Source organism: Thalassophryne amazonica, chromosome 1, assembly GCF_902500255.1.
Source record: "Thalassophryne amazonica chromosome 1, fThaAma1.1, whole genome shotgun sequence".
Taxonomy (NCBI): domain Eukaryota; kingdom Metazoa; phylum Chordata; class Actinopteri; order Batrachoidiformes; family Batrachoididae; genus Thalassophryne; species Thalassophryne amazonica.
This window is the reverse complement of record NC_047103.1, coordinates 9,294,081-9,321,433: the sequence shown is the minus strand read 5'-3', so window position 1 is coordinate 9,321,433 and position 27,353 is coordinate 9,294,081. Positions and strand designations below refer to the sequence as shown.

General features: G+C 46.5%; 1 protein-coding gene across 1 annotated transcript in view; it reads right to left on the bottom strand.

Moving 5' to 3' along the window:
- LOC117520911 (polycystic kidney disease 1 like 1-like) overlaps positions 1-27,353 on the bottom strand; it is a 66,550-nt gene that overhangs the window by 1,459 nt on the left and 37,738 nt on the right. Inside the window, exons 38-41 of the mRNA XM_034182256.1 lie at positions 26,815-26,917; positions 26,302-26,533; positions 10,342-10,576; positions 1,279-1,383 (exon numbers count right to left, since the gene is read on the bottom strand). Of these exons, the coding sequence (XP_034038147.1) occupies positions 1,279-1,383; positions 10,342-10,576; positions 26,302-26,533; positions 26,815-26,917 (675 nt within the window). The remainder of the gene's footprint in view (positions 1-1,278; positions 1,384-10,341; positions 10,577-26,301; positions 26,534-26,814; positions 26,918-27,353) is intronic.

The following is a 27,353-nucleotide window of genomic DNA, read 5'->3' as shown; positions in this document are numbered from 1 at the left end:
AACACAAACGTTTGGCCCGGAGGCCTGATAAGGACCGTGAAACAGCAGTTTATGGCCCAAGTCCTATTGTGGATAATTAAATACAGCCAATGTGCTAATTTTATGATATGAAACAATATACAGAACATTACAGTAAATCATCATCTTCCCCGTTGAACTCTGATACTCATTTTCCAGACCAGTGATTCCCAAAGTGTGGGCCATGATGGTACAGCAGGTCAGAAGCAAGAGGTCCTTAAAAATAAATTTTAAATGTATTTTTAATTTTCAATTTTGTAACAAAGTTTCATTTTGCCCAAATTTTTATTATTTTTATTATTTTTAAAATGTAATCAGATTTTGTGTAGGATTGGAAATAACTGTTCTAGTTAATTAAAAACAATAAATCATCAGAATCGGTGTCTAATATTTAGCGTAGCTTTCAGTTAGAAAGCACGTGCTGGGCAGCCAGCCAATCAGAAAGCAGCCAGAGTTGTTGGTTTTGTAGTTTTTCGTTGGTTTGATACTCTTCCGACAGGGCAGGTTTCAGCGTCCAACAAATCTGGAAACTTTTCAAACTTTCTGAAGTTGATACAATCCATAGCCAAACATCTGGCTCCATACAAATGCCAGTTTTACTCTTTATTTTACTTTGTCTTTTATTTTTATTTATTTTATTTTTTTTGTGTGTGTTTTTTTTTTTTTTTTGCCTGTTGCAATTTATGCAAAGTTATTTTTTAATTTATTTATTTACGATTGGGGGCAACTTTGTGCCCATTTTTTAAAATTATGTACAGAACTTTGGTCGACTGCTGTCGCTTTAAACGTGCTTTAGAAATAAAGGTTGACTTCAGATCATTTAACCAGTTGTGAATATCTTAACTTATTTAATTCTTTTACAGTTTAAGTGCTCCGTCCCCTGAAGCCAGTGGACCTTGAGTTTGTGACCGGTCTTGTAGATGTTTTCTGGTGCACCTGTTTTTCAGTATTGGTTCACAGGCTGAAGATGCTGACTGAAACAGAATCTAAATCGGACAGTTTACTGATGACTTATTCTCCTCGTCGCCTAATTTTCCACAATAAACAACAACAACTCTCTTTGTATTGCCTCATTTGAATGAATTTCCCCCACCTTAGTCTCTGGCACAAAAATATCAAACAGACAAGGCAGATTTAAATGTCCTCGAGTTCACGCTGCTCGTTGTTCACATCAAGCATTTTTGTGAATTCAAATCGCTGCTGCATGTGTATTTGTGAGAACCAGATGGATCACATGGAGGGTTTTTTTTTTGTATTTACCTCCAGCCAGTTGGAAGGTCTCCGGCAGTATCCCATCAGCCCTTGCTCCCCGACAGAGTACATCTGGAGGAAGAGGTGGAGCACAGACAAGAGGAGGAAGAGGAGCTGCAGAGGAGGAAGAGCAAACAAGAAGTCTTAAAGGGTGAAGTAAGATAAGTGAATATCTTATTACACTTTACTGATAAAATGTCAACTTTGTGTTTTTTCCTCATTACTACAAAACTAATAATGCAGAACAGCAGTAATATTACCACAAGTACTTGTATTGAGTTTTTTATTTTAATAACGAGGCAACAGTGGAACAAACTATTGCGAGAATTAGCTCATTAAATTAGTGTCACTTTAATTCTTTTTTACGGTGGCTGATAGAGACCAAAATGAGCAAACGCAGGAAACACGTAAAAACGTGGTAAATGGACTGTACATCCCCTGGCAAAAATTATGGAATCACCGGCCTCGGAGGATGTTCATTCAGTTGTTTAATTTTGTAGAAAAAAAGCAGATCACAGACATGACACAAAACTAAAGTCATTTCAAATGGCAACTTTCTGGCTTTAAGAAACACTATAAGAAATTAGGAAAAAAAATTGTGGCAGTCAGTAACGGTTACTTTTTTAGACCAAACAGAGGGGAAAAAAAATGGAATCACTCAATTCTGAGGCAAAAATTATGGAATCATGAAAAACAAAAAAACGCTCCAACACATCACTAGTATTTTGTTGCACCACCTCTGGCTTTTATAACAGCTTGCAGTCTCTGAGGCATGGACTTAATGAGTGACAAACAGTACTCTTCATCAATCTGGCTCCAACTTTCTCTGATTGCTGTTGTCAGATCAGCTTTGCAGGTTGGAGCCTTGTCATGGACCATTTTCTTCAACTTCCACCAAAGATTTTCAATTGGATTAAGATCCGGACTATTTGCAGGCCATGACATTGACCCTATGTGTCTTTTTGCAAGGAATGTTTTCACAGTTTCTGCTCTATGGCAAGATGCATTATCATCTTGAAAAATGATTTCATCATCCCCAAACATCCTTTCAATTGATGGGATAAGTGTCCAAAATATCAACGTAAACTTGTGCATTTATTGATGATGTAATGACAGCCATCTCCTCAGTGCCTTTACCTGACATGCAGCCCCATATCATCAATGACTGTGGAAATTTACATGTTCTCTTCAGGCAGTCATCTTTATAAATCTCATTGGAACGGCACCAAACAAAAGTTCCAGCATCATCACCTTGCCCAATGCAGATTCGAGATTCATCACTGAATATGACTTTCATCCAGTCATCCACAGTCCACGATTGCTTTTCCTTAGCCCATTGTAACCTTGTTTTTTTCTGTTTAGGTGTTAATGATGGCTTTCGTTTAGCTTTTCTGTATGTAAATCCTATTTCCTTTAGGCAGTTTCTTACAGTTCGGTCACAGACGTTGACTCCAGTTTCCTCCCATTCGTTCCTCATTTGTTTTGTTGTGCATTTTCGATTTTTGAGACATATTGCTTTAAGTTTTCTGTCTTGATGCTTTGATGTCTTCCTTGGTCTACCAGTATGTTTGCCTTTAACAACCTTCCCATGTTGTTTGTATTTGGTCCAGAGTTTAGACACAGCTGACTGTGAACAACCAACATCTTTTGCAACATTGCATGATGATTTACCCTCTTTTAAGAGTTTGATAATCCTCTCCTTTGTTTCAATTGACATCTCTCGTGTTGGAGCCATGATTCATGTCAGTCCACTTGGTGCAACAGCTCTCCAAAGTGTGATCACTCCTTTTTAGAGGCAGACTAATGAGCAGATCTGATTTGATGCAGGTGTTAGTTTTGGGGATGAAAATTTACAGTGATTCCATAATTTTTTCCTCAGAATTGAGTGATTCCATATTTTTTTTCCTTCTGCTTGGTCTGCCACAATTTTTTTTTCTTGATTTCTTATAGTGTTTCTTAAAGCCAGAAAGTTGCCATTTGAAATGACTTTAGTTTTGTGTCATGTCTGTGATCTGCTTTTTTTCTACAAAATTAAACAACTGAATGACCATCCTCCGAGGCCGGTGATTCCATAATTTTTGCCAGGGGTTGTATTTCTACATGTGACGCAGACGGAGCACTTTACAACCCAGGCCTCACATCCAACCACGCTAATGTCAGCATGCTGCCATGTAGTACGCTCATTTTAAGGTTTAAGGACCTAAATGAATCAGTTTAAGCAGCGGTATAGGTACATGGTTTTTTCTAGGTATAAGGAGGAGGAAGGGTGTTGAGGGTTAGGGTGTTTTGTTGATCATTGTTTAGTTGTGTGCACTTTGTTTTTCTATCTTGTAAATATGTAGTATAAAATCACACGCATTGCATATGTATGTAGGTATGTGTATATATGTATATACACTCAACAAAAATATAAACGCAACACTTTTGGTTTTGCTCCCATTTTGTATGAGATGAACTCAAAGATCTAAAACTTTTTCCACATACACAATATCACCATTTCCCTCAAATATTGTTCACAAACCAGTCGAAATCTGTGATAGTGAGCACTTCTCCTTTGCTGAGATAATCCATCCCACCTCACAGGTGTGCCATACCAAGATGCTGATTAGACACCATGATTAGTGCACAGGTGTGCCTTAGACTGCCCACAATAAAAGGCCACTCTGAAAGGTGCAGTTTTATCGCACAATGCCACAGATGTCGCAAGATTTGAAGGAGCGTGCAATTGGCATGCTGACAGCAGGAATGTCAACCAGAGCTGTTGCTCGTGTATTGAATGTTCATTTCTCTACCATAAGCTGTCTCCAAAGGCGTTTCAGAGAATTTGGCAGTACATCCAACCAGCCTCACAACCGCAGACCACGTGTAACCACACCAGCCCAGGACCTCCACATCCAGCATGTTCACCTCCAAGATCGTCTGAGACCAGCCACTCGGACAACTGCTGAAACAATCGGTTTGCATAACCAAAGAATTTCTGCACAAACTGTCAGAAATCGTCTCAGGGAAGCTCATCTGCATGCTCGTCGTCCTCATTGGGGTCTCGACCTGACTCCAGTTCGTCGTCGTAACTGACTTGAGTGGGCAAATGCTCACATTCGCTGGCGTTTGGCACGTTGGAGAGGTGTTCTCTTCACGGATGAATCCCGGTTCACACTGTCCAGGGCAGATGGCAGACAGCGTGGTGGCGTTGTGTGGGTGAGCGGTTTTCTGATGTCAATGTTGTGGATCGAGTGGCCCATGGTGGCGGTGGGGTTATGGTATGGGCAGGCGTCTGTTATGGACGAAGAACACAGGTGCATTTTATTGATGGCATTTTGAATGCACAGAGATACCGTGACGAGATCCTGAGGCCCATTGTTGTGCCATACATCCAAGAACATCACCTCATGTTGCAGCAGGATAATGCACGGCCCCATGTTGCAAGGATCTGTACACAATTCTTGGAAGCTGAAAATGTCCCAGTTCTTGCAAAGCCGGCATACTCACCGGACATGTCACCCATTGAGCATGTTTGGGATGCTCTGGACCAGCATATACGACAGCGTGTACCAGTTCCTGCCAATATACAGCAACTTCGCACAGCCATTGAAGAGGAGTGGACCAACATTCCACAGGCCACAATTAACAACCTGATCAACTCTATGCGAAGGAGATGTGTTGCACTGCATGAGGCAAATGGTGGTCACACCAGATACTGACTGGTATCCCCCCCAATAAAACAAAACTGCACCTTTCAGAGTGGCCTTTTATTGTGGACAGTCTAAGGCACACCTGTGCACTAATCATGGTGTCTAATCAGCATCTTGATATGGCACACCTGTGAGGTGGGATGGATTATCTCAGCAAAGGAGAAGTGCTCACTATCACAGATTTAGACTGGTTTGTGAACAATATTTGAGGGAAATGGTGATATTGTGTATGTGGAAAAAGTTTTAGATCTTTGAGTTCATCTCATACAAAATGGGAGCAAAACCAAAAGTGTTGCATTTATATTTTTGCTGAGTGTATGTATGTATCTACACTAGAGATGTTTATGATGACGGGACTTGAGTTTGTGTTGTGTTAAATGTGTTTGTAGCATGGCCCAAGCAGAGGGTCACCCCTTAGAGTCTGGTCTGCTTGAGGTTTCTTCCTCAATACATCGGAGGGAGTTTTTCCTTACCACTGTCGCCTGTGTGCTTGCTCTGGGGGTTGGTAATGAGTATATATGTATGTTTGTATGTATATAAGGGGTGGGCGTTTATAAGCTTTGCTTCTGCTCACCCTCTTTTGGTCACACATGCCATTGTGGAATTGTCTTGTGTATCAGTTTTTTGTTACTGTTTTTGTTTGTGTGCCAAATAAATTCATTCATTCATTCATAAATCCCAATCTCAAGGGCCCAGTGGCCTTTAGTGATTATCCAGCCTGAGGGGGACTTGAACAGAGGATCCTCTAGTCTCAAGCCCACCACTTTAACCACTAGACCTCTGATTATCAACCTGGGGTCTGAGCCCCCCTTTGGGGGCCACCAAAGATCACAGTGGGTGCACAAGTTTTTTTTTAGAATAGAATAAAATCAACTTTATTGTCTGTCCCACAAAGTTCACAGAAATTCTTCTTCAAATGCCTCATAAAACACATTAAATACTCACACAAAAGCTGTTAAACACAAAAAAAGCACAATTGACAGCACAAACATCTATCTGGTCTTATTGAGGGTTGCTACAGCAGAGGGGATGAAAGATTTATTGTACATATTTTGGGGGGCCAGAGGGACTTTATATCGCTTGCCTGATGGCAGTAACTGGAAGGAGTGGTGCAGGAGGCGTGAGGGATCCTCAGTGATCAGGGTGGCACTGAGGACCCCACCCTGAAAGAGCTATCAATCTGTCAGCCCTTTCCGTGTCCAGGCCGTGTGAGGTTTCCCGTGTTGAGTCAAATTAAGCTGCTCTGAGATATATATACTTTATTGATCTCACAGTGGAGAAATTATGTGTACACTCCAGTTACCTCAGACAGAAATTAGTCCACAGTTATTACTTGTTTACCGTAATAATGGCACACATCAGAATTAAAGACAGCACATACACATTTGACATTGTTTATGTGCACTAAGTTTAAAGAAGTCCGTTAGCCGAATTGGGGCAAGTGGGTGAAGTCCAGGCAGCAACACTGAGATGCGCCACCATCAGCTTGGGGAGGGAAGTGGGCTTGCAGCTAAAACTGCTCCGCCCCCGCCAAAGGGAGAAGGAGTGACGTTAGCGGTGCCGGAAAGGGTGGGTGTTGATGGGGGAAGGAGGGGGTGGGGGTTGGGGGGAATGGAACATGCTTCAGTCCTGTGAAAAGCAGTTTATTGTCTTTCTGAGATGAGATAAAAAACAGCCAATGTTCCCCAGGCCGAAGCAAATCCCTCTGGAGGAAAAACAGTCGGGCAATTTGACCTTCAGGCCTTGATAAACCTGTAATGTTATGGTTTGAGCAGTGAAAAACACTTTTTAACAGTTCCACTTGCACAACCAAATCCCAATTATGAATTAAGAATATTCACTGGCCTCTGAAATCTTCAACTTCAACTGCAAGGCATGCATCTGCTCCAAGATGTCATCCAATTTGCGTCTGAGTTCAAGAGTCATCGCAGTCTGAGAATGCACTGCCTTGCCAACCTCGTTAATCATGACGGACAAGCGAGGGGCCGTGGTTCTTGATGCCGGCGTCTTGCCAATTTTCCGGTAGATCAGGGCAGCACATAAGCCAAAAAGTACCAGCCCTGTTACCATAAGACCAAAAATGAATAAATCCTTGACGTCCTCAATGGAGAAAGGCACCAAGCATGCCACACGCCAAGAACCCCAGGAGTCGAGAACACAGCCCACAGGATACGATCCATCTGGGCAGATAGGATCCCCCGGTCCTGACCTTCTTGTAGAAAAAATGGTGTCAATAGCGTTCAGAGACCAGCTGATCAATTCCATGGTTAAGCCAATAGTAGTCCAATAGATCCAGAATCCAATATAATTTGAGGAATTCACAGTCTGGTGAAGTAGGGACTTGAAGGTTAAAGGCAAAGAACAGAGATAAGGGAAAGTGGAGGAGATGCGACCGCCCTCGTCGGAGTCCCAAGCTGAATGAGGTTATCAAAATTAAAAACTCATTTACTTGACAATCAAAACTAATTAAAAAGATCATTTTCTTCAGTGGGCGGCCAAGTGGATTAGAGGTTAGCACTGTTGGCTCATAGCAAGAAGGTTCGGTTTGCATGTTGGTGTGGTTCACACTTCCAAAGACATACAGGTTCGATGAACTGAGAACTATAATTTGACAGTAAGAGGCCGTGTGAATGTTTGTCTAAATATACGCTCCAGGGACCACTGTGAGGGGCCCAAGACCACCCTGTGACCCTTAACTGGAATAACCAGGAAGAGAAAATGAATTGGAATGAATCACTTTTTTAGGGGGGGTGCTCAGCCTTTCTTAGGTACAAACAGAGGGTGGTCTAAAGGAAAATGTTTGGGTTCGACTGCTCCAGTCTATCACCTATCTCCATCACATACAAATACAAAAAACAAAAAACAGCAGGGAGCTGCATCCAAATAAAGAAAAAACAAAACACAAATAACCTACAGCACATGTAATGATTTAATCTGATAACATGTCTGCTGCAAATTCACACAACACACATGAAAACACAACAGAAGTACTAAGAGCACAAGACGTGGTTTCTGCCCAGAGGGGAAAAAAAAAAGTGCTCACTACATCACGGTGCGCTGTTAACTTTGGACTATAACACACACCTGGGGCCTGTACTACGAAGCGGGGTTACTGGCTTATCAGGGTAACTTCGGGAGTAAGTTGATGACATGTGGAGTAACTTCCCGGTTAACCCGTACTACGAAAGGTGGATAGGTTTCGATCGAGGTATACTGCCATGGCAATTTATGCTGTGTGCCAAACCTGCTCTGAGCAGGTTATGTTCTCGGTTAGCTTGAGGTTTTCGCTTAACCACTCCCTTTATAAGTACCGTCCATCCACCTTCAATCACTCCAAAGACAATGCCGGCCTACCTGGATGATCCGTGTGATAGTGGGGCACAAATTGTGAGGGGCACTCTTCGCAGGGTGAGGGTTTTTAAAGACCGCCAGAATCCGCTGACATACCCGGACGATATTCTCTATGAGAGATATAGATTCTCAGCCGAGGGAATTCGTTATCTTTGTCAGCTGATCGGGCCAGAAGTCTGTAACATCACCCATCGTACACTGTAAAAAAAGACTGTTTTTACAGGAAAACACTGGCAGCTGTGGTTACCAGGAAATTCCTGTAAAAAATACAGCAGTTAAATGCACAAAAAAAGAGAGCTCTTGTTTGTAGATTTAACAGTTCTTTTAATGTGAGTCAGCCGTGGTTCATTCACTGTAAATCCATCTACATATTATGTCTGTAATGTTATCTACTGTGCTGCTGTATGGTTTACAGGAATTCCCTGGTAACCACAGCTGCCAGTGTTTTCCTGTACAAAAAAGTCATTTTTTACAGTGTAACAATGCCCCGACAATCGAGCAGATAATGTGCCTTGTGCCTATTTTGCCAGTGGACAATTTATGTATTCCATCGGTGATGCTGAACATCTGAGCAAGAATACTGTATGTCGTATGATTCGCAAGGTAGTACTTGCTCTATCTAAACTGTTGGATGCATTTGTCGTTTTCCCTGGCCATTTATCCGCAATGCAAATCAAAGAAGGGTTTCATGCAATCGCGGGTAATTACTTATATCAAAATAGGTCTAATGCATGTCCATTAATTAGGCGAAGTGGGGCTTATCAAGCTATGAATATAAAAGGATGTTTTTATATTTCATCTTCACCTGCTGCCAGGTGCGTTTGTCACTGCTATTACATCTGAAATATTGACAGGATTAGGAATAGCAATCATACAGTCAAGATAGACTATTTAGGAAACATTAAATTAACCTAACATTTATTAGTAGGCCTATGCCCACTTCTGAATCATGTTGCATCTGGGCGTAATTAATGAAAGAAGGTCATTTTTTTAAACATATTAGACATTCCATAGGTTAATCATCTGTAACAGATTTGGGGAACAATTGAATTGTACGTACGCATTTACCCGATCAGCAATACGTTGCCAACAAGCCTGTCTTGCTTTATTGGCAGACGATGTGTTCGATTTTCCCCTTAACATTAAATTCCTCGTAGCTCCGCATAATAATCGCGCATTCTTCTTCGGTAAAGTAAGGTGACCGCGCCATCACTGAAAAATGGTGACGTGTGCTGCAACCTGCCCCTTTTATGTGAACGCGCACAAACTCCAATTAGGTTAACACAGGTTCAACAAATCAACATCTTATTCAGCATCGTAGTACCGATTAACAACACTTGAGGAAACCAGGTTTTGTCAACCCCGGTTTAAGAGGTTGAGCCTGGGTTACATCTGAGTAAGTTAACCCCGCTTCGTAGTACAGGCCCCTGGCCTCACATCCAACCACACTAACGTCAGCATGCTGCCATGTAATACGCTCATTTTAAGGTTTAAGGACCTAAATTAATCAGTTTAAGCAGCGGTATAGGTACATGGTTTTTTCTAGGTATAAGGAGGAGGAAGGGTGTTGAGGGTTAGGGTGTTTTGTTGATCATTGTTTAGTTGTGTGCGCTTTGTTTTTCTGTCTTGTGGTGGAAACCACTGTTGAGGAAACCAGGTTTTGTCAACCCCGGTTTAGGAGGTTGACCCTGGGTTACATCTGAGTAAGTTAACCCCACTTTGTAGTACAGGCCCCTGTTTGACAGAGCTGACTAAGTTTATTTATTTACCTTCATGCTGATTTAACTCTTAAGATAGAGATATGTTTTTGCACTTTATTTTATTTGTAAATGCACTGAGGATGGTAGGTTTTGTTTGTATTTGTAAGTATTTTCTGCATGTGCTAGCCTTGCCTTAATTTGCAAGTGTACTTTTTCAGAACAGTGAGTATTTCACCTAGTAAGTCCCTTCGGCTGCTCCCTTGTTTGCACTTGGGGTCGCCACAGCAAATCCAAGGTGGATCTGCATGTTGAATTGGCACAAGTTTTACCTGACAGATCATAATGATGTAGTCCCACACAGTCGGAGTGTGATAGATCCTAGTGGTCTGCACCTCAGCAGACGGCAGCAGGATACCGACGGCGTTCTGTTCAGTCTGCAGGGTTATGCTGGTGAAGAGGTTGGGCGCGGGACTGTACAAGGTGATCTGGACCATTAGGGCCACCGTCTGTCTGTTCAGCCAGCCGCCTGAATGCAGCAGCTTCAGTCTGGATGCAGCTTCAGACCTGCAGAGTCAACGAGTCAAAACACATCCAATCCAGTTATTTTAGTTTTACTGTTGTTCATTTAAAAACAAAAATGAAAAACAAATCAATATATTATTTTCACCATGAAACAGAACAAATAACATTGTAAAATCCATCCATCCATTTTCTGTACCCGCTTACTCCAATTAAGGGTCATGGGGGGCTGGAGCCTATCCCAGCAGTCATAGGGTATGAGGCACGATACACCCTAGACTAGAAGCCAGTCTGTCACAGAGTCACATATAGACTAACAAACACATTCACACCTACATGCACACCTGCAGTCAGTTTAAAGCTTCCAATTGGGAATTAATGGCTGTAAATTTTTCTTTATCTATTATATGTTTGGATCATGCAATTTTATTTCATGTATTTAGTAAATACTATTTGTGAGTTTGATTGAAGCTTAAAATGCATATTTTTGGTATCTCAACTACCATCTCTGTTTGATCTCTGGACTTTGCACTACTGCACTTTCCACTTTTACTATTACCTCAGACACTACACTGTAAATACTTGTGCACTTTTCTGTCCTTATTGTCGAAATGTCTTGTCCTGTCATCACCGAGGGAAGGTGAGAAACGAAATTTCGATTCCTTGTATGTCTAGTACAGGGGTGGCAAAGTTCGGTCCTCGAGAGCCACCTTCCTGACACTCTTAGTTGTCTCCCTGCTCCAACACACCTGTGTTGGGAAAGTGTAGTGACACGGACCCACAACAGGGGACGTAAATGAACGGACAATGGAAGGAGTCAAATTATAACACTTTACTGGTGTGAATGTCACAACCAAACACAGCAGAATCAGAATGTGCAACAGTCAATTAATAAAGGTGTCGTGTGGGCAGACTCGACGATAGGAGACGCCCGTGTGGAAACGAACCGGAACCACACGATTTCCACCGCCACCTGAACCTGAGGAATACTGGAGCCGCCAAGTTCCGGAGTCCCCAGGTGGCCACTTTCCCGGAGTGTCGGATCTGGTACTGCTGGCAGAAAGCAAAAGACAGTCAAAGGGTGGGTGTGTGAACACCCAGTAACAATGGTGGGAATGCCACCTCCACCTCTCACTCAATACGTGTTAAGCAGTGATCCTTCAGAGGAAAAGAGTGCCGTCTGCACTCACTCAGCCTCCACAAACTAAGGACCGGTACTCCTGCAAACACTCACAATAGATAGATTAGTAATTTACCACACAGGCTGAGGATATTACCTCCAGATGAAGATCATATCTCGGCAGTTTGGTGGAGGTGTCTTCCTGCTTTTATACCAGATGTGTTGATTAGTGACAGCTGTCACGGATGATGGGTGACAGCTGTCACCACGGCTTGTTCCTGAGGCGGCAGCGCCCTCTCGTGCCTGAAGCCCGCACTTCAGGCAGGGCGCCTTCTGGTGGTGGGCCAGCAGTACCTCCTCTTCTGGCAGCCCACACAACAGGACCCCCCCCTCAACGGGCGCCTCCTGGCGCCCGACCAGGCTTATCCGGGTGGCGACGATAGAAATCGGCCAGGAGGGCCGGGTCCAGGATGAAGCTCCTCTTCACCCAGGAGCGTTCTTCGGGTCCGTACCTCTCCCAGTCCACCAAATACTGGAAACCCCGGCCCATTCGACGGACGTCCAAAAGCCGGCGAACTGTCCAAGCCGGCTCCCCGTCGATAATACGGGCAGGAGGCGGCGCTGGACCGGGTGCACAGAGGGGTGAGGTGTGATGCGGTTTTACCCTGGAGACAAGAAAGACCGGATGGATCCGCAGTGAGGCCGGGAGTTGGAGCCTCACTGTGGTAGGACTGAGGACCTTGAGGATGGGGAAGGGTCCAATGAAGCGGTCCTTCAATTTGGGGGACTCGACCTGGAGAGGAATGTCCTTGGTGGAAAGCCACACCTCCTGCCCGGGCTGGTAAGTAGGGGCCGGGAACCGTCGACGGTCTGCATGGGCTTTAGCCCTCGTCCGGGCCCTCAACAAGGCCGAACGGGCGGTGCGCCACACCCGACGGCATCTCCGCAGGTGGGCCTGGACCGAGGGCACACCGACCTCTCCCTTCACCAAAGGAAACAAAGGGGGCTGGTACCCCAGACACACCTCGAATGGGGAGAGGCCGGTGGCAGAGGACACCTGGCTGTTATGAGCGTACTCGATCCAGGCCAGATGTTCACTCCAAGCCGTCGGGTGTGCGGAGGTCGTGCACCTGAGGGCCTGCTCCAACTCCTGGTTGGCCCGTTCGACCTGTCCGTTAGACTGCGGGTGATACCCAGACGAGAGGCTTACAGTGGCCCCCAGTTCCCGGCAGAAACTTCTCCACACCTGCGAGGAGAACTGGGGACCGCGATCCGAAACAATGTCCGTTGGTATCCCATGCAGCCGGACAACATGGTGGACGAGGAGATCCGCCGTCTCCTGGGCCGACGGGAGCTTCGGGAGGGCCACGAAGTGGGCCGCCTTGGAGAAACGGTCCACTATCGTGAGTATGGTGGTGTGTCCCCGGGACGGCGGGAGGCCCGTGACAAAATCCAGACCGATGTGGGACCAGGGGCGGTGAGGCACAGGAAGTGGCTGTAGAAGTCCCTGTGCCTTCTGGTGGTCAGCCTTGCCCCTGGCGCAGGTGGTGCAGGCCTGGATGTAAGCCCGGACATCAGTCTCCAGGGACGCCCACCAGAAGCGCTGCCGGACTACAGCCATGGTCCTACGCACCCCTGGGTGGCAGGAGAGTTTGGACCCGTGACAGAAGTCCAGGACGGCAGCCCTGGCCTCTGGTGGGACGTATAGTCTGTTCTTCGGTCCTGTTCCGGGATCCGGGCTCCGTGCCAGGGCCTCCCGGACGGTCTTCTCCACGTCCCAGGTCAGAGCAGCCACGATAGTGGATTCCGGGAGAATGGGTTCCGGTGAATCCGACAGCTCGGTCTTGACTTCCTGTTCATGACTATACCCCTTAATGAACCTCCTGTAGAAATTTGCGAAGCCGAGGAACTGTTGCAGCTTCCTACGGCTTGTCGGTTGGGGCCAGTCTCTCACCGCTGCGACCTTGGCCGGATCCGGGGCGACGGAGTTGGAGGAGATGATAAACCCCAGGAAGGACAAAGAAGTGCGGTGAAACTCACACTTCTCGCCCTTCACAAACAGCCGGTTCTTCAACAACCGCTGCAGGACCTGACGTACATGCCGTACATGGGTCTCAGGGTCTGGAGAAAAGATGAGTATATCATCCAGATATACGAAGACGAATCGGTGCAGGAAGTCCCGCAAGACGTCATTAACCAAAGCTTGGAACGTCGCGGGGGCGTTAGTGAGGCCGAACAGCATGACCAGGTACTCAAAATGACCTAACGGGGTGTTAAATGCCGTCTTCCATTCGTCTCCCTTCCGGATCCGAACTAGGTGGTATGCGTTCCTAAGATCCAACTTTGTGAAGATTTTGGCTCCATGCAGGGGGGTGAACACTGAATCCAACAAAGGCAACGGGTATCGGTTGCGAACCGCGATCTCGTTCAGCCCCCGATAATCAATGCATGGACGAAGACCGCCATCTTTTTTTCCCACAAAAAAGAAACCCGCTCCCATCGGAGAGGTGGAGTTACGGATCAGCCCGGCAGCTAAGGAGTCCCGGATGTAGGTCTCCATCGATTCGCGCTCAGGTCGGGAGAGGTTGTACAGCCTGCTGGACGGGAACTCCACGCCTGGCAACAAATCGATGGCACAATCATATGGACGGTGCGGGGGAAGAGTGAGTGCCCGATCCTTGCTAAAAACATCAGCAAGATCGTGGTACTCAACCGGCACCGCCGACAGATTGGGGGGTACTTGGACCTGCTCCTTCGCCTGGGAACCGGGAGGAACCGAGGATCCCAAACACCTCCGATGGCAGGTTTCGCTCCACTGTACCACCACCCCGGACGGCCAATCAATCCGGGGATTGTGTTTCAACATCCAGGGGAACCCCAGAATCACACGGGAGGTAGAAGGAGTCACAAAAAACTCAATCTCCTCCCTATGATTCCCTGACACTACCAGAGTTACTGGTGGTGTCTTGTGTGTGAGTAAAGGGAGTAGGGTGCCATCTAGTGCTCGCACCTGCAATGGTGTAGGTAGCACCACCAGAGGGAGCCCTACCTCCCTGGCCCATCTGCTGTCTAACAGATTCCCTTCTGACCCTGTGTCTACCAGTGCTGGGGCCTGAAGGGTTAAATCCCCACTAAGGATTGTAACTGGGAGTCGTGCGGCAATATGTGTGTGTCCCACGTGAAGTTTTTGGCCCACCCTAAGCCCAGTCTCTAGGGGCGGGCGTTGGTGTTTAACCGTTCGGGGCAATCGCTCAATTGATGCTCCATTGAGCCACAAACAATACACGCCCCGCGTGGAAACCTCCTCTGTCTATTAGGTGGTCTAAATGTGGCCCTGCTCGTGTCCATAGCTTCGTCAGCAGGCGGAGCTGTCGCCCCACGGGACGTAGAGGCCAGGGAGCGTGGGAAGGGCGGACCTTTCTCGGACCCGGAAGGAAGAGGGATGGCGCGCGCCCGGCCACGTCCTTCGTCTCGTTCAGGACGGCGTTCCTCCAACCGATTGTCTAACCGTATAACGAGATCAGTAAGCCCATCTAAGTCCCGCGGTTCATCCTTGGCCACTAGGTGCTCCTTTAGGACTGACGACAGTCCGTTTACAAAGGCGGCGCGGAGCGCAGCGTTATTCCAGCCGGACCTCGCAGCCGCGATGCGGAAGTCGACTGCATAAGCGGCTGCGCTCCGGCGTCCCTGTCTCATCGACAGCAGCACGGTTGCAGCGGTCTCTCCCCTGTTAGGGTGATCAAACACAGTTCTGAACTCCCTCACAAACCCAGTGTATGTGTGAAGGAGCCGTGAATTTTGCTCCCAAAGCGCCGTAGCCCAAGCGCGTGCCTCTCCCCGAAGCAAAGTGATCACATAAGCTATTTTGCTTGCGTCTGACGCATACATGACGGGACGTTGTGCGAAGACGAGCGAACACTGCATAAGAAAGTCCGCGCACGTCTCCACACAACCTCCGTACGGCTCAGGAGGGCTTATGTATGCTTCAGGGGATGGTGGGAGGGGTTGTTGGACCACCACTGGAACATTAATATCTAGCACAGGATCGACAGGAGGAGGAGCTGCAGCAGCGCCCTGAGCGCTCGCCGCCACTTGCGCGGAGAGAGCCTCCACCCTGCGGTTCAGGAGGATGTTTTGCTCGGCTATTTGATCCATTCGAGCCGTAAAGGCGGTGAGAATATGCTGTAGCTCACCAATCACGCCTCCTGCAGATGCCTGCGCTCCCTGCTCTCCCATTGGTTGTTCAACAGCCTGGTGACGCCCCTCGGAGTCCATGACGCTGGCCGAGATATCCTGTTGTGAAAGTGTAGTGACACGGACCCACAACAGGGGGCGTAAATGAACGGACAATGGAAGGAGTCAAATTATAACACTTTACTGGTGTGAATGTCACAACCAAACACAGCAGAATCAGAATGTGCAACAGTCAATTAATAAAGGTGTCGTGTGGGCAGGCTCGACGATAGGAGACGCCCGTCTGGAAACGAACCGGAACCACATGATTTCCACCGCCACCTGAACCCGAGGAATACTGGAGCCGCCAAGTTCCGGAGTCCCCAGGTGGCCACTTTCCCGGAGTGTCGGATCTGCTACTGCTGGCAGAAAGCAAAAGACAGTCAAAGGGTGGGTGTGTGAACACCCAGTAACAATGGTGGGAATGCCACCTCCACCTCTCACTCAATACGTGTTAAGCAGTGATCCTTCAGAGGAAAAGAGTGCCGTCTGCACTCACTCAGCCTCCACAAACTAAGGACCGGTACTCCTGCAAACACTCACAATAGATAGATTAGTAATTTACCACACAGGCTGAGGATATTACCTCCAGATGAAGATGATATCTCGGCAGTTTGGTGGAGGTGTCTTCCTGCTTTTATACCAGATGTGTTGATTAGTGACAGCTGTCACGGATGATGGGTGACAGCTGTCACTGTTGTGTGTTGGGGGGGGCGTGGCTGGCTGTTTTGGTGTTCTTTTCTTTTCTTTGCTCTCCAGGTGGCATGAGGGCTGATTTGTCTGTGGAGAAAGTGCTGGCTGAAGAGTCCTCACCCTTATTAGCGTCATGTGGAACACCTGTGGCAGGGGCTCACGTGCGGCCTTGAAGACTTGCAGCTGAAGCAGATAATTGGATGGCGTTCTGCATATAAGTCATATGTGATTTGAGCAGAACTGCCGGGAACTCGACCTTGTGACGTTCGTTTGTGAGACGCTGAGGACCGCGCCTGGGTTTGACATATCGAGCCCGTGAAGCAGGGAAGGGTGAGGACACATGCTGTCAGCACACGCTAAAGCTAATTAAGTAATTGTTGATAGTATCTTGGTGTTTTGTTACACAGTAAACTGAGATTGTGAAGAGAATTGTGTAGCTTGCTTCTCACTGCGGTGGCTTGTTGGATAAGTGATCCTCCACTTGTTGTGAGAGGCTGCTCATTTGTATAAAGTTAAAGAGAAACATTGACCTGAGTGTGTTGCTGATAGCGTGTGTTATGCGAAAGATAGAGTTATATCTGCTGACTCACCTCACCTTCTCTTTGCTCCACAGAGAATCGGTTCGTCGTGTCCACCTGGGGGGTGTTTGGCGGTGGTAGTGAGTCCAGGAGCGCCGGGCTTTAATCCTTGCGGGCGCTGGAGAACGTGCCACTTATCACTCCACCAGAGGGACGCTTTTTATGTTTTACATTTGTAAGCACAGGTGAAAAATAAATTGTTTCTGTTGGGAACCGCCTTCTGGTTATTTTTACCGCTGGGTTCTGTCAGACGCAGGTCCGCTCCTCAACCCGCGTCGACACATAACAGTAGTTCCCGGCCATTCCATAATGGACCCAGTGGCAGAGGCGGTTCCTTTTGCCGAAAAGGAGCAAGAACACTTGGAGAAAATATGGGAGCAATTACAGCATCTCGCAAATCGAATTGAACAAACAGACGCCCGTGTTATGGAGCTTGCAGCGCAAGCCGTTCCTCTTTCTGCAGCTCCGGCTGTGGCATCATCGATACCGGGGCAGATAACTCCGTCACCCAGGGATTCGGTGTTCGAACCGGTTATTTGTCATCCGGAGCCTTATGCGGGAGACGCCGAAGCTTGTGCTTCGTTTCTGATGCAATGTTCTCTGGTCTTTACTCAGCGACCGGCTTCCTTCTCTTCCGATGGAAGTCGTGTTTCCTATGTAACAAATCTGCTCCGAGGCGACGCCTTAGCTTGGGTCACTGCGTTGTGGAGTAACAACTTGCCATTGTTAGGGATTTCTCCCGGGAGTTCCGATTGGTTTTTGACCATCCGGTGAAAACGAATACCGGTGCTCAACGGTTGCTGTATCTCAGGCAGGGGAGGCAGAGTGCGGCGGAGTATTCCGTGGACTTTTGGATTTTTTCTGCTCAATCCGGTTGGAATGCCGTAGCTTTACGGGGCGTGTTTGTAGACGGGTTAAATGAGGCACTAAAAGACGAGCTGGCGGTCCGTGATGAGCCAAACGATTTAGATGAGCTAATATCGTTGGTGATTCGTCTGGATGATCGGATGAGGGAGCGTGGACGCGAGAGAGGACGCCCATCAGAGCGGGTTTCTTTGTCTCGGGGCTTTCCCCGACACAGGTCTGGGCCGCCTCTTCTTCGCCCCACTGAGGCTCCTCCGACGGGACCTCCAGCTCCTCCTGTTGACGAGCCCATGCAGCTCGGACGAGTAGAGATGTCTGTATTGCCCCGACACGTAAGCGTCAAGAGAAATAACGGCGACGTAACTCCAAGTGTTCTGGGACAGGCAAAATAACACATAAAAAAAAAAAAAAAAAATTCCAGCACAAATAAATGTTTTGTTTTCTTTGATTAGGGGTTTATAAGTGTTTGGGGAGTTAGGGGCGTATCTGGTGGAGTGATTGATGGGCTCACTTAATTGTCAATTTTGTATGTGGTTTTAGGTATTTTCTGTTTGGGTTGTTGGGTCGTTTTATTGTGTTGTTTTATTTCTCTACATCCCTAACCCCAACCTCACTTGCCCCAAGACCATTTGTCTTGTGGGTTGTGGGGTGGTGCAGGTTGGTCACGCTGAGCATTCTCAGAAGACCTCTGCATCTAGGGGGGGGGGGGTGTTAGAGGCGTTTCTTTGGTTTGGTTAGGGCCCGGTTCCACTCCAGCCTCGGTGAGCCTTTGTACCGTTCATCATTGGCGTTGCCGGGGTGTGGTGCAGCGGAGACTTACCTCAGTCGGAGGGGTGGGCCGATCTGTTGCCGTTCGCCATTTCGGTAGTTCCACCCCTCCCAAGAGGCTGGGGTATGGTCGAGTTGTGGCACTGGACGCATTTCCAGTTCTCTGCTGCGCCTTGGGGTTGGAGCTGGGTTAGTTTTTTCCTGTTCCCTTCTCCGGCTTACTATTTTGAGCCGTTTGCCAAGATTGAGCCGCCGGGGGGCTCTGGGAGGGACCTGGGGTCTTTCGGGGTGCTGGGGAGGGTAACAGGATTTATGGTCGTTTATATCCCACCGGGGTTGTTTTTGGTTGTCCTCCGGGGGTTGATTTTTGATTTCGTTTTGTTTTCCTTCCGGGTTCCACCTCCGGGGTTGATGGGACGGTCCTCTGGGGGGGAGTTGGCTTGGGACCAACCAGCCATGTGTGACCGAGTCTGGGGTTCCGGGGTTGTGGGGTGGGTACCTCCTGGGGTTGATGGTACGGTCCCCTGGGGGGGCGCCGTGTTACTCCATGTACACCTGGGGACCTTTGTTGGGCTTATGGTTTTGGCTGTTCCTCCTGGAACTGGCCATGTGGGCCTTCTGGGGGGGGTTGGGCTGCCGGTCATTCTGGGGGGGTTGTTTGTTATTTTTCTTTTATGCATTTACGTTTGTATTGTGTTTGTGGGACTGTGTTGGGGTTTTGCGTTTGGGAGTTTTCTTTTCTTCCCGGGGTTTGATGGGACGGTCCCCTGGGGAGGTTGTTGGGTGGGTTTTTGTGTTTTTGTTTTTTTTTTCCTGTGTGAGTGACCTTGTTTCTGGGGGTTGTTTTGGGGGCTTTTGTTGATGCCAGCCGGCCTTCCTGCTGTGGTGCCTGTCCTGCTTTCTGACGTGGACCCTGGAGGGAGGTGCTGTTCTCGGGCCTGGTTGGTTCGGTCGCCGGGGGGCTTCCCGTTGATGGGGGGGTACTGTTGTGTGTTGGGGGGGCGTGGCTGGCTGTTTTGGTGTTCTTTTCTTTTCTTTGCTCTCCAGGTGGCATGAGGGCTGATTTGTCTGTGGAGAAAGTGCTGGCTGAAGAGTCCTCACCCTTATTAGCGTCATGTGGAACACCTGTGGCAGGGGCTCACGTGCGGCCTTGAAGACTTGCAGCTGAAGCAGATAATTGGATGGCGTTCTGCATATAAGTCATGTGTGATTTGAGCAGAACTGCCGGGAACTCGACCTTGTGACGTTCGTTTGTGAGACGCTGAGGACCGCGCCTGGGTTTGACATATCGAGCCCGTGAAGCAGGGAAGGGTGAGGACACATGCTGTCAGCACACGCTAAAGGTAATTAAGTGATTAAGTAATTGTTGATAGTATCTTGGTGTTTTGTTACACAGTAAACTGAGATTGTGAAGAGAATTGTGTAGCTTGCTTCTCACTGCGGTGGCTTGTTGGATAAGTGATCCTCCACTTGTTGTGAGAGGCTGCTCATTTGTATAAAGTTAAAGAGAAACATTGACCTGAGTGTGTTGCTGATAGCGTGTGTTATGCGAAAGATAGAGTTATATCTGCTGACTCACCTCACCTTCTCTTTGCTCCACAGAGAATCGGTTCGTCGTGTCCACCTGGGGGGTGTTTGGCGGTGGTAGTGAGTCCAGGAGCGCCGGGCTTTAATCCTTGCGGGCGCTGGAGAACGTGCCACTTATCACTCCACCAGAGGGACGCTTTTTATGTTTTACATTTATAAGCACAGGTGAAAAATAAATTGTTTCTGTTGGGAACCGCCTTCTGGTTATTTTTACCGCTGGGTTCTGTCAGACGCAGGTCCGCTCCTCAACCCGCGTCGACACATAACATGTCACCACGGCTTGTTCCTGAGGCGGCAGCGCCCTCTCGTGGCTGAAGCCCGCACTTCAGGCAGGGCGCCTTCTGGTGGTGGGCCAGCAGTACCTCCTCTTCTGGCAGCCCACACAACACTCAAACCGCTTTACAATAATGCCTCACATTCACCCAGATGTCAGGGTGCTGCCATACAAGGTGCTCACTGCACACCGGGAGCAATAGAGGATTAAGGGCCCTGTCCCACTGGCGTTTAGGAGGATTTGCGCATGAAATGAGGAGATAAAAGCTGAGCGTCTGCAACAAAGGTGGGCGGAAATAACAAATGTCCCGGGGTGGATCAGCGAATACATGAGGAAGAAAAGCGGATATAACAGGGAACAGAAGCGAAGACGACCGCGGAAGCGCCCCCATGAGGGGCACAGCGGCTGTGATGCACTCGCTTCATCCATGCCCACTCTGTCTGCATGCGCGACATACCATTTGCGACCGTGATGTGGCCGTGCTGGGCACGCGTCATATCTGTTTTGCACGCTGTCCCGGTCTGCCGCCAAGCTGCGCCAACCTGTCGGTTGCGGATATCAACGGATGACAGGGGATATGCAGCACGTTGGTTGTGTATGTCCTGCGTATGTCTTCAGTGTGTGTTCAGGCAGTGATGCGGATCTCATCCGCAGCAGGATTTTTGAGCCGCTCAAAAATCCTGGCTGCGGACATGAGTGATCACGGACATGTTCGGATGGCAGCCGACTCATACAGGAATGTTACGCAGTTATTGCGGTTGTTTGGCGGATGTGGGCCACTTTTGTGCGCATTCCATCCGCAAATCCTCCTAAACGCCAGTGGGACAGGGCCCTAAGGACCTTGCCCAAGGGCCCTTAGTGATTTTCTGGTCAGACTGGGATTTGAACCAAGGATCTTCTTGTCTCTAGCCCAACGCCTTAACCACTAGACCATCACCTCCAACATGCCCATTGAAGTCTGCTCCTATCACCACTCTTTCATTGAGTTCACTCTCCACCACCTCATCTAACTCAGTCCAGAAATCTTCTTTCTCCTTCATCTCACAACCTACCTGTAGGGTATATGCACTGATGATATTCATCATCACTCCTTCAATTTCCAACTTCACACTCATCTCTGTCAGATACTCGCTTAACCTCCAACACACTCTTAACACACTCTTCCTTTAAAATGACCCCAACACCATTTCTTTTCCTGTCCTCACCATGATACAACAACGTGAACCCACTGCCGATGCTCCTGCTCTTACTTCCCTTCCACTTGGTCTCCTGCACACACAATATGTCTACCTTTCTCCTCTCCATCATATCAGCCAGCTCTCTCCCTTTACCAGCCATATTGCCAACATTCAAAGTCCCGACTGTTACTTCCACCCTTGTAGTTTTCCTCTTCTCCCACTGTCTGTGGACACGTTCTCCTCGCGTTGTTCTATAAGATTTTACTGTGTGTTATTGACAGGTGAGAATCACAAACATTTTTACATCAACAATTATGTTGCATTTCTGTCACATCCACAACAACAGACACACAAATATAAAATATGTTTTGCCATAATAATGTATATAACTTTGATTTTTGAAAAACAAAACAGAATTTATTTTCCTGTAGTTTCCTTTTATATTTAAAATTTTGTGCCTGCTGATGAAAACTCTATCGCCCCCTAAGGGTCATGATTGAATTCCTACTGTAATCTAAGTGATGAAAATTTTTACAAGTTCTGCATGACAACATAATGGAAGTGGTGCTGCAAGATGATGTGTACACAGTTTTAACTTAAAACAAAAGTATTCCAAGAAACATACGCACACAATGTGACTCTTAAGTGGCTCCACAAAACTGTTATAATTCTGCTTTCACTATTACATAATACTTTTACAGTTTATTATCTATATATTAAAAGGCAAGTGGCCTCTGTGTACATGTGTATAACTTCAACCACGGACAAACTGGGAGAGCTGACATTTGCCGTTTTGTGTGCTTATTTATTTTGGGTCAAGGTTGAATGCTGTGAAAACAGAAAGTTGATAGGACAAATATTTTTTGAGAAATTATGGATATTACATAACAACAGTGAACTGTTATGTGTCGGACGCAGCCCGGAGAACCGACCAGCGTTTGAAGGACCCAGTATGGAATAAGCAGAGCACGGTACAAAGGATAACTGAATTTAATACATAACAGTGACGTGATAAAAAAACACAACAAAAGAGTGCGCGGTCTGGCGTGGTGGTGACACGGTGCGCTCCTAGCAGCACAAACGGTCCGGAGCCAGAAACTGTTCGGACCCAAGGACCCCGCCGACACCCCCCAGGTGGCCGCGACAAACCGAGTCTGTGAAAGAAGAAATCATTATGTGAGTCCACACTCAACACACAGAGAGACTGCTCAAAGGTGTACAAACAGCAAACACTTCCTGGCTTAATTGCAAATCAGCTTCCCACCCTGCAGGCATGGAACACCCTGTTCACAAAACTCCACTGCAGTGGAAGCTGATTAAACGACTAACATACAGCTCAATATAATAAGGTGTGAGGGACACCACATTTACTGACTGTATAAAAGTTAGTCACAAAACCTAACGTACCTCAGGAAGTGTGCTGACGAGCGTGAGACCTCACCCCCTCCTCTTTCACAGACCATGCATCAAACCTGGACGTTCTCTGCATCCACTGATGATGAGATGGCTCTAGAGACGACGATCTCACCCGTCTGGTCACAAGGTTGAGTCTCTGGCAAATACACACTGTGTACTCCAGACTTAAATGCTACCATGTTCCAATCCGTGTAGATGCACCACAGCTGTGAGTCCTGAACGAGCTGCACCTGATCAGCCTCAGGTGATCAGGGTGAGGTCCTGGTAACTCAGCCACACAGCCACTCAGTCCCAAATGCGCACCACCTGGAAGGAAAACCAAAAGACAGAAACAGAAGACAAACAAAAGCCAGCCAGGCACGCCAGCCACAACAGTGAACAATGGACGTGATAATTACATTCTGGACTCACCTACCATTCCAGCAAGGGGGTCGGCCTTACATACTAAATGAGCAGCAATATGGATTTAGGAAAAATCATACGACCTCAGTGCGGTAACTGATTTTGTGGAACATATCATAAATGCAAATGAAAACAAACAATACACCGTAGGGGTTTTTTCTGACTTACAAAAAGCATTTGATACTATAGATCATATCTTATTATTGGATAAATTATGGAAGTATGGCATCAGAGGATTAGCACATGATTGGATAGCCAGCTACTTATACAGTAAGTATCAATATGTTCATTTGGATGGGATAAATTTGGAATTTTTGAGGTTTACTTGTGGAGTGCCCCAGGGCTCAGTCCTTGGGCCTTTGCTGTTTCTTTGATATATTAATGACATATGTTTAGTTTCCAAGTTTGTGAGTTGTATTTTATTTGCTGATGACATGACTGTGTTTTGTAGTGGGGATCATTTGAGACAGGTTCAGGACACATTGGAGAGGGAACTACAAATGTTTAAGAAATGGTTTGATTCTAACAAACTGTCACTTCACTTCACATGTTTCTAAGATTTGTGGGGCCAAGTACAATAACCAGTTTTATCTGAATTTAAAAGCAGGAAATTAGAGGTCATCCATGTCTTTATGTCTGTAAGACAATCCTGCAGTTTAGCTAATTGGTGTGTGTCCTCTGGCTTCATGGATAGATAAAGCTGGGTATCTGTTGTGTGCTGGGGTGTTTGGCTGGCTTGGTTTTTGTTTTCTGTTTCTCCCACCAGGTGGTATGCATTCAGGACTGAGTGGCTGAGCATTAGGACCTCACCCTGAACACCTGAGGCTTGTTATCACGTGCAGGTCATCAGGGCTCACAGCTGTGGTGTATTCTGTCTTGATCAGAGATTGTTGCACTTAAACCTTGAATGCACAGTGTGTGATTGCCAGAGACTCGACCTTGTGAGCAGACGTGTGAGATCGACGTCAGGAGAACAATCTCACCATTACGGACGCAGAGACCGCTCCAGGTTTGACGCCACAGTCTGTGAAGGAGGATTGGGTGAGGTCTCACTGTCTTCAGCACACTTCCTGAGGTAATTTGGTTTTGGTGACTTTTATGAAGTAATGACAGTGGATTTGGTGTCCCTCACACCTTGTGTTATTGAGCTGTCACATTATGTTAATTGTCTAATCAGCTTCTGCTGCAGTGGAGTTTTGAACTGAGTTGTTCCGTGCCTGCAGGGTGAGAAGCTGATATATATTTAAGCCAGGAAGTGTTTGCTGATTGTGTGCACCCTTTTGAGCTGTGTCTCTCTGGGTGGAGAGTGTTGGACTCACCTCATGTTTTCTTTCTTCACAAACTCGGTTTGTCGTGGCCACCTGGGGGGGTGTTGGCGGGGTCCCTGGGTCTGAACTGCTGTGGCTCCGGACCGTTTGCGCTGCTGAGAGCGCGCCGTGTTTTCACCTCACCAGACCGCGGACATTTTTGGTTGTTCATCACTGCACTTATTATAATTATTCAATTCTGTTATCTTTTGAACCGTGCTCTGCTTATTTCGTGCTGGGTCGGTGCTCCGACCGCGTCCGACACATAACAGTATCATCTGCATAACAATGAAAATTTAAGCAATGCTGTCTAATAATACTGCCTAAGGGAAGCATGTATAAAGTGGATAAAATCGGTCCTAGCACAGAACCTTGTGGCACTCCATAATTAACCTTAGTCTGTGAAGAAGATTCCCCATTTACATGAACAAATTGTAATCTATTAGATAAATATGATTCAAACCACCGCAGCACAGTGCCTTTAATACCTATGGCATGCTCTAATCTCTGTAATAAAATTTTATGGTCAACAGTATCAAAAGCAGCACTGAGGTCTAACAGAACAAGCACAGAGATGAGTCCACTGTCTGAGGCCATAAGAAGATCATTTGTAACCTTCACTAATGCTGTTTCTGTACTATGATGAATTCTAAACCCTGACTGAAACTCTTCAAATAGACCATTCCAAATGAAAATAAATTGAAATAAAAAAAAAAAATAAAAAAAACCTGATTACTTGCTATAGTATTTTAAATTAGGTTTATTGATTTTTGTCTTGTTTTTGGTGCACTGCTGCTTGCTTGTTTTTGAAATCTTAGTTCAGGGATCAGTTTATGCTTCGTATTAGGTATATGTATAATTTTATATACATATGTAGACGTTTTATTTTTGGTTAAAGGGGTGGGCGTTTACAAGGTTTTGCTTCTGCCTACACTCTTTTCGGGCACATGGGTGCATTGTGGGATTATTTTTCTTTCTTTCTTTGTATGTTTTTTTTTATTATTTTGGATCTGTGTGTGCTGAATAAATTCATTCATTCATTCATTCATTCATTCAAAAGCGATGTGGCCTCTGTGTACATGTACACTCTGGACTCACACATCATTCCAAATCATTATAGAAACTTTGCATATTTTATTACCACCCTTGAAAAATGTCAGCTACCTATTTTTTAAATACTACTCAATCTAGAGCCCGTGGATCCCAACGGACAACGTGCTAGTTATTATTATTATTATTGTTATTATTATTATTAAAATTTGGTCAGAAGAGACAGATGGACCCAAATCCTAATGGACTCAAGCTCTGAGATTCCCATTTGGGATTTAGGTGTGTGTTCATGTTTCTCACTTTGTGTGGCCGAGACCGATTCTAACAGTCGATCCTGAGGCGCAGCTAAGATCACCACAAGTCTGACGAGGCGCTGCCATGGTAACCGGGCCATCAGAGTCTGGGTAAGTAGGCACTCTAATCCCAGACCAGACTGAAAGAAGACTTTCTGAAGAAGGTGCAGCTGTCAAACCAAACTGACACAACAACAACAACAAGAACACATAACAACATAAGACACAAAACATACACACTAACATTTACACTGTGGCAGGTTTATTTCTCTCTGAAGCCACTGACTGATGTTGGTGAAACAGCTCCCTCTACAGGCAACATCTTTGAACTGCGCTTACAAATTATAGCACGTAAAAGAGCAAACTCCAGGAGACAAAATTTCTGCAGTTATTTTTTCTAGTTTGTAAATAACTGTAATTTCAAAATATTACCACATTTGTTCATCTGAATTAAATACGAGTGGACCACTGTGGACGAAAGGTAAGTGTTTGTAGGAAGGTTGAGAGGTTAAAGGTCAGCCGAGTGGTGGAACAGTCACCTGGCCCTGAAATGCGCCGGGCCTGTCCGTCTTTGACAGGACGGGCTCTCCAATCAGGACCTGCGATTGTCCAATGGTGTCAAACTAATGAAAGAAGAGAAAATTAGAACTATAAGCTTTGATTTTGGACCAAAACCACAAAAGCTCTCTCTTTCTCACACACACACACACACACACACACACACACACACACACACACACACACACACACACACACACACACACACACACACACACACACACACACACACACACACACACATTCCTTTTAGCACTTCAAACAAATTTCCATCTTATGAGTTTGATTTTCATATTTATAAAGGCACAGAATGACTAACAGGTTGAGCAGGCCCGGATCCAGACCGGTTTGGACCGATGCAATTAGTTTAGTGGACTGTAGTTGCAACTACAATCCACTAAAATGTTTTTATTGATTTTATTGATTTATCAATTGAAAAAAAAAATCATATATAGACTCAGGTATAATTGAAAGATTTTGGTAATAAATTTGATCCTGTTT